This window comes from Myotis yumanensis, unplaced genomic scaffold (genome assembly GCF_028538775.1).
Source record: "Myotis yumanensis isolate MYYU_CA2020_CCGP unplaced genomic scaffold, mMyoYum1.0.hap1 SCAF_5, whole genome shotgun sequence".
Classification (NCBI taxonomy): domain Eukaryota; kingdom Metazoa; phylum Chordata; class Mammalia; order Chiroptera; family Vespertilionidae; genus Myotis; species Myotis yumanensis.
The window spans coordinates 90389659-90406804 of NW_027223756.1; the positions used below are offsets into that span (position 1 = coordinate 90389659).

At 54.4% G+C, this 17146-nt stretch overlaps 1 protein-coding gene across 1 annotated transcript; it reads left to right on the forward strand.

Moving 5' to 3' along the window:
• The first annotated feature begins 464 nt into the window (after positions 1-464).
• Positions 465-16118, forward strand: SLC5A5 (solute carrier family 5 member 5). The gene is made up of 15 exons (XM_070416402.1): positions 465-1138; positions 1904-1969; positions 2298-2349; positions 2587-2654; positions 4266-4420; positions 4845-4985; positions 5070-5199; positions 6040-6128; positions 6871-6983; positions 7055-7125; positions 7534-7620; positions 7700-7893; positions 12007-12125; positions 13167-13282; positions 15669-16118. The coding sequence occupies exons 1-15, from the start codon at positions 782-784 to the stop codon at positions 15837-15839; spliced, it is 1929 nt and encodes a 642-aa protein (XP_070272503.1). The 5' UTR covers positions 465-781; the 3' UTR covers positions 15840-16118.
• Positions 16119-17146: the final 1028 nt, after the last annotated feature.

Genomic DNA, 17146 nt, shown 5'->3' on the forward strand with positions numbered 1-17146 from the left:
TATGAAGTAGCAACGAAAATAATGTTATGGTTGGGGGTCACCACAACATAAGGAACTGTATTAAAGGGTCGCGGCATTAGGAAGGTTGAGAACCACTGCCCTAGAGGACCCCGCAGCCTTGAAAGCGAACCCCAGTCCTGTGCGAGCGTGAGCCCCGGTAGCTCAAAGGCCCTCCAGCACAGCGGGGCTTGAATGCCGAGGCCACTGCTCCCAGCTGTGCGGCCTCGGGGGAGTGACAGCCACCTCTGAGCCTCAGTTTCCCGCACCGGGCAACGGGAGACAGGAGGAGCCAGGGTGGAGCGCCGGCGAAGCCTCCCGCCCCAACCCCCAGCAGCCACTCACGTGACCCACCCCGTCCAGGGAGGAAAGAGTGCGGGCAGGTCCGGGGGTGGAGTTTTGCTGACCTGGGCGGGAGCCCAATAAATCCGCAGCCCGCGGCCTGGGGCCGCCCCTTGAAGCCCCACCGAGACCTCCTGCTGTCAGCGCTGGGCGCGCCTCCCTGGGAGAGGGACAGAGCCCGACGGAGCGGGAGGCGAGGTGCACGGACAGACAGACAGACGGCGGAGGCAACCGCGTACACGGAAAGGAGAGCTAGGGAGGCAGCGGGCCACGGCGAAGGCCGCCAGGAACCGAAGGGAACAGGCGTGCGCCTCGCGGAGGAGGCCGAGCATCCTCCACCGCCGCTCAGCCCCGGCCCCCGCCGCCGCCTGCCTGCGGGGACCGCGCGCGGGGTGGGCGGGGTCGCGCCTGGTCCCTGCACCTGCACCTGCACCTGCCCTTCATGGCCACGGTCGGGGCGGGCGCGCGGGCCACGTTTGGAGCCTGGGACTATGGGGTCTTCGCGCTCATGCTCCTCGTGTCCATGGGCATCGGGCTGTGGGTGGGGCTGGCGGGGGGCGGACAGCGCAGCGCGGAGGACTTCTTCACCGGGGGCCGGCGCCTGGCCGCCCTGCCCGTCGGCCTCTCGCTGGCCGCCAGTTTCATGTCGGCCGTGCAGGTGCTGGGTGTCCCCGCGGAGGCCTACCGCTACGGCCTCAAGTTCCTCTGGATGTGCCTGGGCCAGCTGCTCAACTCCCTCCTGACCGCTGCCTTCTACCTGCCCGTCTTCTACCGCCTGGGCCTCACCAGCACGTACCAGGTACTGGGCAGAGGCCGGGAGCCGGACCTGCCTGGCTGGGGACGCGGGGATGCAGTGGGGGAGCCCTGGGGCGGTGGGCCGCTATGCAGGGGTACACAGAGGGGCTTCTTGGTGCTTTCGTGCCCGCCCCCACCCCTTAGGCATCCAGGTGGGCAGGGTTCTGGGAAGAAGCCCCAGGCAGTGAGGCCAGGGGCAGGAAGGAGGAAGAGGAGCCCTGTCCTGGTTCTCTTCGGTGGAAGCCCGCAGGGGGTGGGGCCGGGCTTGCACTCACCTGTGGACAGGTGCGCACCTGCCCCCCACATGCCTCAGCATGTCGATGCCTGAGTGCTGTCGGACGGACGGCGGGCTGGAAATTCCAAACCTGACTTCCCCTCTGTCTCCTACTTGGGCTGAGGGCAGGCCTCTGTCCAGATTTCCCACGTGTCCAACCCGGCTAATTACAGGACCTTCCTTAGGCAGTGGGTGAAGTGATTAAAATCGAGGCTAATAACTGTTGGCCACGAGTGTGTGTGTGTGGGGGGGGGGGGGGGACGTGTACGCACATGCTGTGGGCACAGGCATGGAGGTGGTGGGTGTGCACAGGTGTGTGCGGACGGTGGGAATGTGTGCACTTGGTAGAGGTTCCCACGGGCAGGAGTGCAGAGAGCAAAGCTGTCCTCTGGAGAGAGGGCAGAAGCCAAAGGGGCGGGTGAAGGAACCCCGAGGTCTGGAGCCCCGAGGTAGGATCTGTCCAGGTGACCACGAGTCCTCGGCTCCTCCTTGCAGTACCTGGAGCTCCGTTTCAGCCGGGCGGTGCGGCTCTGTGGGACCCTGCAGTACCTGCTGGCCACAGTGAGTGGCCTGGGCCCTGCCCTCTCCCCCAGGGTCCTGCCTTCGTCGGCCCTGCCCACAGCCCTCCCCCATCCTTCCCCACCTACCCCTGTGGGTCCCATCTCCACCAAGCAAGACTCTGCCTGCGCCCTGCCCACTTCCGTCAGGTCTACAGGTTTGGTCTGGCGGCCTCCCCCTATGCCAGCCAAGACCTGACCTGACCTGACCCCGCCCCCACTTGCCCTCCCCCGCCCACCTGCCTCCTCTCTACCCCAAACACCCTCCTTCTCCCATCTCTGATTCATTCCCAGTCACCACAACCACTACCCTCCTCCTCTCCCCCCTGCAGGTGCTATACACTGGAATCGTGATCTACGCCCCTGCACTCATCCTGAACCAAGGTTTGGCTCTGAGAGAGAGAGAGAGAGAGAGAGAGAGAGAGAGAGAGAGAGAGAGAGAGAAAAGAGGGGAGGGTGTCTGCGATGCGGCAAAGGCTTACAGGCTATCCCAGAGGAGGCGGCAGGGGCTGTCCCAGGGACCCTGGGGAGGGAAGACTCCTGGAGGGAGAAGAGCCCAAGACACTGGAGTCCAAATCTGTACCCCACTTGGTGGCCTAATGGGGGGATTTCCTTGAACAGTGACCGGGCTGGACATCTGGGGGTCACTTCTGTCCACTGGAGTCATCTGCACCTTGTACACCACTGTGGTGAGTGACCCCGCCCCCCGCCGCGCCCCCCCTCCCCCCCGCACTTGGGGGCTTCATGCCCGCTGGATAAGGGAGACCCTGGGCTGGCTGTCTACACTCCCTACGTTTCCTTCCTCCTGAGGAAGCCCCGTGTCAGCTGGGCCGGTTTCCTCATCTTTAGAATGAAAGAATATTTGAAAGGCTTATTGGTTAGGGTCCAGGGATAAGGTCGCTTCAGGCCTGGCTGGATCCAGGGGCTACAACAGTGTCCTCTGTGTACCGCTCCCATCTCTAGGGGCTCCATCAGCCCCATGCATCCATCCCTTTGGCAGAAAGTGAGTTCCTGTTTCAGGATGGGCTGGCTAAAGTCCGGGAGGGCTCTGTTTAGCCGGCTTTGGTCTTGTGCACAGAATGAGCAGAAGTTTGGGGGGCTGGGATATTTTTTTTTTAATATATTTTATTGATTTTTTACAGAGAGGAAGGGAGAGAGATAGAGAGTTAGAAACATCGATGAGAGAGAAACATCGATCAGCCGCCTCCTGCACATCTCCCACTGGGGATGTGCCCGCAACTCAGGTACATGCCCTTGACCGGAATCGAACCCGGGACCCTTGAGTCTGCAGGCCGACGCTCTATCCACTGAGCCAAACCGGTTTCGGCAGGGATATTCTTTTTTTTTTTTTAATTGAATTTATTGAGGTGACATTGGTTAATAAAGGTATATCGGTTCCGGGTGTACAGTTCTATAATGCACCATCTGTACGTTGTTGTGTGTTCACCACCCCAAGACGTCTCCTTCCATCACCACTTACCCCCGAGGCCCTCTTCCACCTCCCCACCCTCCCCAGCCTCCTTGGGAATCGCCATGTTGTTGTCTGTGTCTAAGAGGTTTTTGGTTTTGTGGCTTAATCCCTTCACCTTTTGGGGTTCGGATATTCTCATTGGCTATTCTTGGAGCTGGGAGCAGGACTGGCCTCACCTGAACAGCCTATGAGGGAAAAGGGGCTTCTCCAGAGGAAAGTGCAGGGGCTGCCGTGGGAATGTAAAGGCGTGGAGGCCGGGAGGGAAAAGGCAGCAGGGAATAATAATGGTGATAGTCATCATAGCAGCAGCCATCACTCACTCACTGACTGAACACTTATATGCGCCATTCCAAATATTTTTCTCATATTAACTAATTTCATTCTTACATCACCATAAGGAGAGTGCTGTTATTTGTTTTAATTGAGTCTAGAGAGAGGAAAGGTGAGGGGAGAGAGAGAGAGAGAGAGAGAGAGAGAGAGAGAGAGAGAGAGAGAACCATCAATTGGTTGCCTCCCGAACGCACCCTGACAGGAAATCCAACCCCTGCCCCAACCGGGAATCAAACTCGCCACCTTTCCTTGTATGGGACGACACTCCAACCAACTGAGCCACACCGGCCAGGGCAGGAGAGTACTGTTCTTAACCCTGCTTTACAGATAGGAAACAGGCAGAAGGGGACGTTGGTCCAGGCTACTGGGGGAGGCCAGGCCAGACTGGGCCCAGCCAGGTCTCCTGTCTGCTCCCTCTTTGCCTCACTCTGTCCTGTCTTGCAGGCCCCAGACAGGTCTCTGTCTGACCCCCTCTCTCCCTCTCTGTCACATCCTGCAGGGCGGCATGAAGGCTGTGATCTGGACCGATGTGTTCCAGGTTGTGGTGATGCTGGCTGGCTTCTGGGTTGTCCTGGTTCGAGGGATGATGCTTGTGGGCGGGCCCAGACAGGTGTTCAAGCTTGCCCAGAACCACTCCCGGATCAACCTGTTGGAGTGAGTGAAACTGTAGAGGGGGATAATGCAAGAGGATGGAGCTGGCATCCCTCTGCCCTGGGAGAAGCCAGCCAATGCCTACTGCTCCAGGAAGCCCCCCCCCCCATTCTCTCCCCAGACTCCCCAAAGGTAGCACCCTGGCTCCCCTTCTCTGTACTCCCCCACCCCCACCTCCGGCCAGACTGGAAACCGAAGGCTCTCTGAGGTCCTAGCAGGGCACAGAAAGAATGGTTTTGGGGCACAAACACAGATGACTCAGTAAACAAATAAATGAATTTTCAATCAGGCAAACTCCTACTCACACTTCAAAACCCATCCCAAATGTCCCCTTAAGGCCCTTAAGGGTAATGGCCATCTGGGGCCCTTGGGAAAGTGAATTCAATGTGGTGTCCCCACATGGATGGCTTGCCCTGCCCTCATCCAGCTTTGACCCAGACCCACGGAGTCGGTACACATTCTGGACTCTTACGGTGGGCGGCACGTTGGTGTGGCTCTCAATGTATGGCGTGAACCAAGCACAGGTGCAGCGCTATGTGGGTTGCCGCACAGAGAAGCAGGCCAAGCTGTAAGTGTTTGGGGGGGGGCAGGATGGGGGTCTCTAGGATGCACCGTGCCCCCCATCCCCAGCCTGAGGCACACCTCCCCACAGGGCCCTGCTCATCAACCAGCTGGGCCTGTTCCTGATTGTGTCCAGTGCTGTTGCTTGTGGCATCATCATGTTCACACTCTATATGGACTGCGACCCCCTCCTCACAGGGCGTATTTCTGCCCCCGACCAGGTGAGTCTGGTCCAGGCTCCTAGGCCACTCCTGACCCCACCCCACTCTGAATCTCTATATGGATGAATCTCTGGGGGTGACGGTAGAAGAGCTTTCCTAGCAGCCTGTGCAAAGGTGCAGACACAGGAGAGAGTTTGGCTCAGAGGAGGATCTGGGAGGCGATGAGGAGCCATGGTAGATGTGAGCAGGAGAGGGGCACATTCAGACCTCGAGTCAGACTCCCTGAGGGGTATCAAGGAGAAGATGGGACCGTGGTCCGACGCACAGTGACGGTGTTAATATTAATAATGACCAGTTCCCGTGTGCCAAGCACTGACCCTATGCCTCATGCCGTTCCCTCCCTTCACAAGCAGTTAGTGTCCCATCCAATCCTTCAGTATGTGATAAGGCCAAGGATGTCATGGTGCCCACTTTACAGATGAGCAAACTGAGGCTGGAGAGGGTAGGAGGCAACTGTCTAGGGTCCGCAGGCAAGTCAAGGGCAGCTCTAGCTACAGGGCACAGAGCGGACAGAGGCTGCAAGGCTGTTGCATCTGCCATCCTCTGGGGTCAGAATCCTGCCTGCCTGACTGCAACCTCAGGTGGGGCTGCACCTTTCAGCCTCACTGTCCTCGTCAATAAAGCGATGACACAGGGCCCTGCCTCGGCGGGACCCCGGGGCTCTGCGTGGCGGGGCTCAGTGGCAATCACAGGTGCGTGCAGCCCATCCACAAACACACACTGAGTGTCCACTGTGAGCCCGGTCTGCACTGGGCGCTGGGGCCGTGCAGGGTGAGGACAGACAGAAGCCCCAGCCTCTGGGTGCTCCTGTCCCGGAGGCTGACCCCCTGCTCCCCCCAGTACATGCCCCTGCTCGTGCTGGACATCTTCAAGGACCTGCCTGGAGTCCCTGGCCTCTTCCTGGCCTGTGCCTACAGTGGCACCCTCAGGTGAGTGGCCTTGCTTGCTCGCCCAGCCTGTCCCAGCCCCTCAGAGCCTTGTCCCTACCAGCCGCCCCTCTTTGGGACAGAGTGCTCTGGACCACGCCTACCACTCACAGTTCCTGCTTGGTTCCCAGCGGCAGCTCGGGTGGGTCTGGCAGAGGCCACACCCTGGGCACACGGACCCCAGCTGTGGGGTCTTTGCCTCAGTACCTGGCAGCCACAGCTGGCTCCCCTGTCTTCCTTCTCCCTCTCCATCTTCTCCCCCAAACAAATATTTATTGAGAATGACTCTGCTTTAAAGCTGCTGTTTTAAATCCCGGGGGGCACAGCCGTGACCAAGTCGTCCCCCTCTCCTGCCCTCATGGGCCTCACATTCAGGTGGTTTTAAGTCTTCCATGACTTCTGGCCACAGGGTGACCAGAGTCCCAGGTGGCAGGTCTCTGCAGCCCATTATGACTCTGTAACAAGAACGTGTGTCATCTGTGTCTCTGGTTATGGGTATCCCTGCTCCTGTGTGTGTGTGTGTGTGGGGGGGGGGGGGTCTCAAGTCTGTGGATGGGGGCAGGGTAGGCCTCGCCTCCACTCTTAGGGGAGTCTGTCACCCATACCTCTGCCCTTGGCTAGGTGGGGTCCTGGCAGGCCAGACGGTGTGGCCAGCAGGGGGATCCCCAGCAGGTGGGCCCCAGAGATGGCTGACCAGTCTCTGGATATGGCCTGACCACACACCCTCCCTCCCCCCGCCCCCCAGCACCGCATCCACCAGCATCAATGCCATGGCTGCGGTCACTGTGGAGGACCTCATCAAACCGCGGCTGCCCGGCCTGGCACCCCGCAGGCTCGTCATCATCTCCAAGGCGCTCTGTGAGTTGGGGGGATCTGGGTGGGGGGCCAGGGCAGCCTCTCCCCACTGACGGTGCCTCCCCTCGCTGCAGCGCTCATTTATGGCTCCGCCTGCATCTCCGTGGCGGCTCTGTCTTCACTGCTGGGGGGCGGGGTCCTCCAGGTGAGCCCTCGCCCCAGAGGTCGGGCACCTTCTGCCTTGCACTGAGGTTAGAGGGCGTCACACCCTCTCTGGGTCCCGTCTGCCACCCGCGGAGGGATACTGCCTGCAGCCGCCTGGGAGGAGGGGGGTAGGGGGAGGCGGTGGCCTGGGGGTAGGAAGGGACTGGACGTGGGATGGGATCGATCGCACCCGCATGCATCCGTTAGGGGAGAGAATGGGTCTCTTCGCCTCCAACCCAGGGAGACAGAAACAGGGCTTCCCCTCTCCTAGGGAAACTGAGGCACAGAGGATCTCAGGCCCGCAGTGGGATTCCTCGGGTCCTGCTTTCCCAGCGGGTAAACCGAGGCTGGAGAGGGGGTGGCTCTGCCCTCAGTCCCCCCCCCCCCCCCGCCCCCCGCCGCTCCGCAGGGCTCCTTCACTGTCATGGGCGTCCTGAGCGGCCCCCTCCTCGGAGCCTTCTCCCTGGGGATCTTCCTCCCCGCCTGCAACACGCCGGTGAGTGGGGCCGGCGGCGGGGCTCGGGGCTGGGGGCGCGGCCAGCCTCCCCCGAGGCTGACTCCGGCTCGGCTCCCAGGGCGTCCTCTCCGGGCTGCTGGCCGGCTTGATCGTCTCGCTGTGGGTGGCCGTGGGCGCCACTCTGTACCCGCCCACCGCGAAGGCCATGGGGGTCCTGCCGTCCTCGGCCGCCGGCTGTGCGGGCCCCGCAGCCAACGCCTCTGGCCTCCTGGGCCCGCTGCTCCTCGCCAACGCCTCCAGCGGGGCCGCCAGGTGAGCGGGGAGGCTTGGCGGGAGAGTGTGGTCGGGAAGGGCCTTAAACTGAGCCCCAGATGAGGAGCCGGAGCTTGGTAAGAGGGGAGGAAAGGCGCTCCCAGCTGAGGGAGCAGGGATCCCAGGTTCAGATGAGTGCGGTGAGGTTGGGGTGGACTTAATTAAAAAAAAAACAAACAAAAAAAAACAAGCCCTCGCCGGTTTGGCTCAGTGGATAGAGCGTCGGCCTGTGGACTGAAGGGTCCCAGGTTCGATTCCGGTCAGGGGCATGTGCCTTGGTTGCGGGCACATCCCCAGTGGGGGGTGTGCCGGAGGCAGCTGATCGATGTTTCTCTCCCATCGATGTTTCAAGCTCTCTATCGCTCTCCCTTCCTCTCTGTAAAAAATCAATAAATTAAAAAACAAAACAAACAAACAAAAAAACAGACCCAATTCCCCTGTCTGGACCTTGTCTCCTATTCTTTCTTCTCCCTTTAACAAGTGTCTTCTATATTTTCTTTTACTTTTTAAAAAATTTTAAAATATATATATTTTTATTGAATTCAGAGAGGAAGAGAGAGGGAGAGAGAGATAGAAACATCAATGGTGAGAGAGAATGATTGGTCGGCTGCCCCTACTGGGGATCGAGCCCACAACCTGGGCATGTGCCCTCCTGCACGCCTCCTACTGGGGATGTGCCGGCAACCAAGGTACATGCCCTCGACCGGAATCGAACCTGGGACCCTTCAGTCCACAGGCTGATGCTGTAGCCACTGAGCCAAACCAGCTAGGGCTTTGGTGTCTGATTTTTTTTTTTTTATTGTGACATAATTTACAGACCATAAAATTAGTCATTTACGCGCAGCCGGCATGGGTCAGTGGTTGAGAGTCGACCTATGAACCAACCAGGAGGTCACAGTTGGATTCTTGGCTTCCCAGTCAGGGCACATGCCCAGGCTGCCGGCTCAATCCCCAGTAGGAAGCCAATCGATGAGTCTCTCTCATCATTGATGTTTCTCTCTCTCCCTCCCCCTTCCTCTCTGAAATCAATAAAAATATATGTTTTAAAAACTAGTAGTTTACAAGTGGGTTTTAGTATATTTGCATGATTATACAACCACCACCACTAACTAACAAGAAAATTTTCACCATTTCAAAAAGAAGCTGTGTGCCAATTAGCAGTCACTTCCTATTCCCCAGCCCTGGCAACCACTAAGCACTTTCTGTCACTATGTATTTGCCTGTTCTGGACATCTATACTAATAAAAGGGTAATATGCTAATTAGGTCAGGAGACCTTCCAGATGTCCTTCTGGACAAAGCCATGGTAGCGGGGCCAAGGCAGAGGCAGTTAGGGGCGATCAGGCCAGGAGGGGAGGGCAGTTGGGGGCGAGCAGGTTGGCAGGGGGGCAGTTGGGGGCAATCAGGCTGGCAGACAGAGTGGTTAAGGGCGATCAGGCAGGCAGGCAGGTAAGTGGTTAGGAGCCAGCGGTCCTGGATTGCAAGAGGGACCTATGTGTTCGGGTCTAAACCGGCAGTCGGACATCCCCTGAGGGGTCCCAGATTGGAGAGGGTGCAGGCCAGGCTGAGGGACACCCCACCCCCCCACATGAATTTCATGCACCGGGTCACTAGTTTCATATAAATGGATTCATACAATGTGTGGCCTTCTCTGTTTGGCCTCTCTCACTCAGCATGATGTTTTCCAGGTTCATCCATGTTGTGGTGCTTGCCAATGCTGCAGTCCTCTTTATGGCTGAGTAACATTTCCTTGTGTGGATCGACCGAATTTTGTTTGTCCATTCATTCATCAACTGATGGATATTTTGGTTGTTTTTACTTTTTGGTGAATGTGACCAGTGCTGCTATGAACACTCATGTACAAGTTTTGGTGTGGACATACGTTTCATTTCTCTTGGTCTATACCTAGGTGTGGAATTGACGGGTCATATGGTGATTCTATGTTTAGCTTTTTGAGGAACCACCAGACTGTCTTCTGTAGCAGCTGCACCATTTCACATTCCCACAAGCAATGTCTGGGAGTTCCAATTTCTCCACCAACACTCATCAGTTTCCTTTTTTAAAAATTCTAGCCACCCTGTGGGTGTGAGGAGGTATCTCATTGTGGTTTTGATTTGCATTTCTCTAATGACAAATGATGTTGAATATCTTTTCATGTGCTTGTTGGCCATACGTATACCTTCTTTGGAGAAATGTCTATTTAAATTCTTCATTCATTTTTAAATTGGGTCTTTTTATTGTTGAGTTGTAACTTATATATTCTTTATATCTTTATATATTCTGGATACTAGATCCTTATCAGATGTTTGATTTGCAAATATCTTCTCCCATTCTGTGGGTTGTCTTTGTGTGTGTGTGTGTGTGTTAGGTTTTTGTTTTGTTTTGTCTTTAGAATATATTTTTATTGATTTCAGAGAGGAAAGGAGAGAGAGAGAAACATTAATGATGAGAGAGAATCATGGATTGGCTGCATCCTGCATGCCCCCTACTGAGGATCGAGCCTGCAACCCAGGCATGTGCCCTTGATGGAAATTGAACCCAGGACCCTTCAGTCCACAGGCCGACGCTCTATCCACTGAGCCGCACCGGCTAGGGCAAGTGTTAGGTTTTTTAATTGAATTTATTGGGGTGACATTGGTTAATAAAACCATACAAGTTTCAAGAGTACAACTCAATAAACATCATCTGCATTCTGCATCGTGCACTCACCACCCAGAGTAAAGTCTCCTTCCAGCCCCATTCTGTGGGTTGTCTTTTCTTCTCTTGATAGTGTTCTTTGATGCACAAGAATTTTTAATTTTTATGAAGTCCAATTTATCTATGTTTTCTTTGGTTGCTTGTGCTTTCGGTGTTATATCCAAGTAATGATTGCCAGACCCAAAGTCATAAAGATTCACACCTATGGTTTTCTTTTTTTAATTTTATTTTCTTGTTTAAAGTATTACAAATAGTAGTACATATGTCTCCTTTTTTTTCCCCATTGACCTTCCCCCGGCCTCCCCTATCCCCCGGCACATGCCCTTACCCCACCCCCCCAGTGTCTTGTGTCCATTGGTTATGCTTATATGCATGCATACAAGTCCTTCAATTGATTTCTTACCCCCCCCTCAACACTCCTCAGCCTTCCCGCTGTAATTTGACAGTCTGTTTGATGCTTCTCTGCCTCTGTATCTATCTTTCTGTTCATTAGGTTATAATGTTCTTTATTATCCATAAATGAGTGAGATCAAGTGGTATTTTCCTTTCACTGCCTGGCTTATTTCGCTTAGCATAGTGCTCTCCAGTTCCATCCATGCTGCTGCAAATGGTAAGAATTCCTTCTTTTTTTATAGCAGCATAATATTCCATTGTGTAGATGTACCATAGTTTTCTAATCCACTCATCTGTTGATGGGCATTTAGGCTCTTTCCAAATCTTAGCTATATTAAATTGTGCTGCTATGAACATAGGGGTGCATATATCCTTTCTGATTGGTGTTTCTGGTTTCTTGGGATATATTCCTAGAAGTGGGATTACTGGGTCAAATGGCAGTTCCATTTTTAGTATTTTTGAGGAAGCTCCATACTGTTCTCCACAGTGGCTATACCAGTCTGCATTCCCACCAGCAGTGCACGAGTGTTCCCTTTTCTCCGCATCCTCTCCAGCACTTATCATTTGTTGATTTGTTGATGATAGCCATTCTGACAGGTGTGAGATGGTGCCTCATTGTTGTTTTGATTTGCATATCTTGGATGATTCATGACTTTGAGCATGTTTTCATCTGCCTCTTGGCTTTCTGAATGTCCTCTTTCAAAAAGTGCCTATTTAGGTCCTCACACCTATGTTTTCTTCTAAGAGTTTAATATGGTTTTATCCTGAGGACAGTAGTGAGCCACAGAGGGCCATGAGCAGAGGCAGGAGGTTATCTGAGTTACATTTTGGAAACACTCCCTCTGGTGGTGTGAGGAAAAAGCCTGGAGCTGAGGGCAGGATAGTGGGAGAGAAGTATTTGGCTACTGCACACATCTGGGTGAGCAATAATGGAGGACTGGGCTAGGCTATGGCAGTGAAGATGAAAGGAAGGGAATGTATTGAGAGTGGCTTCTAGACTCAGGCTCGTCTCTCCCACCCCCAGAATGGACCCTGGTCGACCCACCTTGGCTGACAGCTTCTACGCCATCTCCTATCTGTACTATGGTGCCCTGGGCACACTGAGCACCGTGCTATGTGGAGCCCTCATCAGCTACCTGACGGGTAAGCAGGGCTTATGGCTTCCTCAGAGGCACCCTGTCCATCCCTCTGCCTCCAGGACCCACTGGGCAGGAAGAAGAGGAAGGAAGCCCCCAGTGGCCAAGCAGCCACTATATACTGGACACATCTGCACTCTTTATGTTGTGTCACCTTCAGGACCACCCTGCACCTTGCAGGGCTTGTCTTATTTTGCAAAGGCAGAAACGGAGACACCCCGCACACCCCCAAAGATTAAGTCCTTGCTAGAGAATGTGGGGTAAGGCCGCGAGATGCTGTCCGTGGTGCTGAAACACCTTCTCATCGGGACCTTGGCCGCTATGCATTCCACAGGGAATTCTGAACCCAACAAAGAAGTGAAAAGAGATAAAGAGAAATCAATAGTGCCCTGACCAGTTTGGCTCAGTGGATAGAGCGTTGGCCTGAGGACTGAAGAGTCCCAGGTTCAATTCCGGTCAAGGGCATGTTGCGGGCACATCCCCAGTAGGAGGTGTGCAGGAGGCAGCTGATGGATGTTTCTCTCTCATGGATGTTTCTGACTCTCTATCCCTCTTCCTTCCTCTCTGTAAAAAATCAATAAAATATATTTTTTTAAAAAGAGAAATCAATAGTAATAACAGTACCCGTTCAGCTTTCTTTTTTATTGTAGGTATGCACACTCCCTACTGGGGATGTGCCCACAACCAAGGTACATGCCCTTGACCAGAATCGAACCTGGGACCCTTGAGTCCTCAGGCTGACGCTCTATCCACTGAGCCAAACCGGTTAGGGCCCGTTCAGCTTTCTGAGTGTAGACTTTACATTTACCAGGTGTTTACTGAGTCTGTCTCCGTGCTGTGAACAGAACCACACACTGGCCCCCCCTGGCCATCCACTGATGTAGAGATGAGGAAACTGAAGCCTGGAGAGGGGCAGAAGCTTGCCAGGGTCGCCCCGTGGGTCCCTATCAGATCTTGGATTGGAGTCCATCCGAGCTCTCCCGTCCCATCCCAGCCTCCAGTTGCAGCCACCCCTCCCTTACTGACCCCAATTCTCTCTGACCCCCAGGCCCAACCAAGCGCAATGCCCTGGGTCCTGGTTTGCTGTGGTGGGACCTCACGTCGCAGACAGCATCAGTGGCTCCCAAGGAAGAAGTGGCCACCCAGGGTGACAGCTTGGTGAAGGTCAGTCTCAGCGCGGGGCTCCCAAAATGGGGGAAGGGACAATAAAGTAGCTGTGAAGTAGCTTGGGGTGCTCTGGGCGTGGCCATAACTCAAGTGGATGACGCGATGATCAGTCACTGTCTTTCTCAACTTCTTGTTACCACCAGTGGAGAGACTCCGTCGGGAGGTGATGTATCTTCAACACTTTTTATTATCCCCTTTAACAAAGACTAAGCAGAAGTTCATAATTTTCATTTAAAAAACAACAACAACAGTGTATCTGTTTTTACACTTACTTTCGATCTATGGCAGGTGAAACTGGTTTGCCTTTAGGGTATTGATAGAAAATCTCTCCTGAAAATAAAATTACTTAATTCAAAAGTGACTCAGCCCTGGCCGGTATGGCTCAGCGGTTATAGCATTGGCCTTGAAGTCAGAAAAGCCTCAGGTTAGATTCCCCATCAAGAGCACATACCTCGTACCTCGGTTGCAGGCTCAATCCCAAGCCTTGGTTAGGGTGTGTGCGAGAGGCAACCAACCGATGTGTCTCCCCTTCATAGATTTTTTTCCTCTCTCTCCCTCCTCCTTCCCCTCTCTCTCTAAAAAAAAAAATCAATGGAAAAAATATCATCGAATGAGGGTTAACAAAAAATAAAAACAGCCCAGCCGGCATGGCTCTGCAGTTGAGCAGTGACCTATGAACCAGAAGGTCACAGTTCGATTCCCAATCAGGGCATATGCCTGGGTTGTGGGCTTGATCCCTAGTGTGGGGCATGCAGGAGGTAGCCGATCAATGATTCTCACTCATCATTGATGTTTCTGTCTCTGTCTCTGTCTCTCCCTTCCTCTCTGAAATCAATAAAAATATATTTTTTTAAAAAGTGAGTCAACATGGAGATAACTTACCTAAGGAAATGTGATGGGCTAGACCAGCGGTTCTCAACCTGTGGGTCGCGACCCCTTTGGGGGTCAAACAACCCTTTCACAGGGGTCGCCTAAGACCATCGGAAAACACATATATAATTACATATTGTTTTTGTGATTAATCACTATGCTTTAATTATGTTCAATTTATAACAATGAAAATACGTCCTGCATATCAGATATTTACATGACGATTCATCACAGCAGCAAAATTACAGTTATGAAGTAGCCACGAAAATAATGTTATGGTTGGGGGTCACCACAACATGAGGAACTGTATTAAAGGGTCGCGGCATTAGGAAGGTTGAGAACCACTGGGCTAGACAGACTTTGCTCAAAGCCCCGTGGTTGCTATGTGGATGCCTTGAGTTTGGGAAACACTGTCCCTGAGGGGTCTGATTCATGTCCTGCTTTGGATTCCCTGTTTCATTTCCTCATTTATTAAGCACTCACTGTACCACGCCCACTGTCTAGCAGGAGCAGATGAAAACTAAGCTGAGAGCCCTGACCGGTTTGGCTCAGTGGATAGAGCATCGGCCCGCGGACTCAAGGGTCCCAGGTTCGATTCTGGTCAAGGGCATGTACCTTGGTTGCGGGCACATCCCCAGTGGGGGGTGTGCAGGAGGCAGCTGGTCGATGTTTCTCTGTCATCGATGTTTCTAACTCTCTATCGCTCTCTCTCCCTTCCTCTCTGTAAAAAATCAATAATATATATTAAAAAAAAAAAAACTAAGCTGAGAAAAGAGTAGGGTCTTGGGCAGGGGGTGAGTGTTAGGAAGACAACAAAACCGGCTACCGTATGGGGGTGGCCTCCCGAAGAGGGGACATGGATAGAGCCCAGATGAGGAGGAAGGGCAGTCTCCATGGAGGGCACAGCAAGCGTGAGGGCCCTGAGGCTGGAATAGGTTTGACAAGAGGGGGGTTGGGGAGGAACCTATCTGGCTGGAATGTTCTAAAGCTCCCTCCAGCTGCTGTGGGGAAATATTTATTTTCTTGAAGGGTAACAGGCAGAGAGTCAGAGAGAGAGAATGGAGGCAGGCCTGCATGCAAGCGTTGATGGCCTGGACCAGGGGTCCTCAAACTACGGCCCGCGGGCCACATGCAAATACAAATACTGTATTTGTTCCCGTTTTGTTTTTCTACTTCAAAATAAGATATGTGCAGTGTGCCTAGGAATTTTTTCATAGTTTTTTTTAAAAAAAACTATAGTCTGGCCCTCCAACGGTCTGAGGGACAGTGAACTGGCCCCCTGTTTAAAAAGTTTGAGGACCCCTGGCCTGGACTGTAGATGACATGGCCATGGGGGAGGCAAGTGGACGGAGACTTTGGAGACCGAGGGAACTGGCTGAGGCGCTGGACAAGAGGACACTGTGCAACCCTGCCCAGGTTCCATGCTCCCAGGCCCTCGGCGTCCCCATCTGGGGGATGAGCTAACCCAGAAAAAGGAGTCCCTGAAGGGGTCTTTCTTTTCTCCTCTCCACAGGGGGCCGAGGAACTGCCTCCCAGCGCCAAGAGGCCTCCTGGCTTCCGGCCCACGAACGAGGACCAGCTGCTCTTCCTGGGGCAGAAGGAGGTGAATGGAGCTAGCTCTGGCTCCTGGAACCCTGGCAGAGGACGTGAGGGTGGCCGTGACCTGCGGGAGACAGACCTCTGAACCAGCCCAGGACTGGCCACCTGGAGTGGAAACTCATGGGGCAGCCCCACCTCCAGTCAGCAGTCAGTCAGTCTTAGATGCTGCACCCTTGCCAGCACCCCCAAAATGAGGCCGTATTTTTCCATACCTACAATAAAAAGATGTTGGAATCCCCTCTGGAGAACATGGGAAACTCCCAGGTCCCACCTTAGGGTCGAAGAAAGACCCCAGCTCTTTCTGCGAGGTGCCTGAACCTTAGCAAGGATTGTGGAGGTCCTCAGGCCCAGTCCCCCGGTCCCTCATTTCGCAGGCAGGGGAACGAGACCTGGAGAGGGGCAGGGAGGTGGCCAAGGCCACAGAACAAACCAGAGACACATTGAGAGGTGGACACCAGCCTTTCCTCCTTCACCTCTTCCTGTTTTCCTCCCTTTGAAGGGTCAGATGGTACATGGCCTCTGACCTTGGGAGCAGGGTGGGAGGAGGAAGGAGAAATGACGTTCCAGCTTTCCTCCTGCGTCTGGACACTTTCCCCATCTCATTCATTAAGAACCGTGAACCCACTTTGCAGAGGAAGAAACGGAAGCTCGGGGAGTTTGCCTGAGACCCCCCAGCAAGTCCAGCCAGGCAGGGACAGGCCTGGGTGCTACATGAGGCTCCACTGAGGACACGGGTGTCCAGGGTCTGATCGACCGGGCGAGTGCACGCCCCCGGCTCTTGGCTGGAGGCGACATCCACACACATCCAATAAACGGACTCGGGCTTGATATCTCTGAAAAGTCATTCTGGCCTCAGCTCTCCAAGTCTGAGCACGGATCTCTGTGTCTCTTGCCCAAGCCTGCAAGTGAATAAACCTGAGTCTTTAAATCACCAGAGAGAGGTGACCACTCCCAGGTCAGGGTGCACGGTACTGCCCTCCCTGACCCACAGCTCGTCTCCTCTCCTGACTCCTTGAAGCACTCCCTCCTGGCTGCCCTGTGCACCCGGTTGGCCTCCTCAATGTCCCTGCACCAGCCGCCGGGGGCTCTGTGGTCACGAGCGCTGGCTGCACTTGCCTCTGCCCACACACCTGCCATGGCTCCGTGGCCCCCTGCTCACCTGGCCGTCGAGGCCGCCAGGTCCAATAGAGCCCCCGCCCCATTCATGAGAGTTGGACACCAGCTTTTCCTCAGAAAGTGAGTTTATTTTAAAATAAGTTCTTGGCAGGTGTACGTAATCTAAATTAAGGTAAGGGCATGCTGGATTTGGATGGGCCCTGAGTACAATGACTGTGTCCTTATAAGAAGAGGAGGAGAGCCCTAGGCCTAGCCGTTTGGCTCAGTGGATAGAGC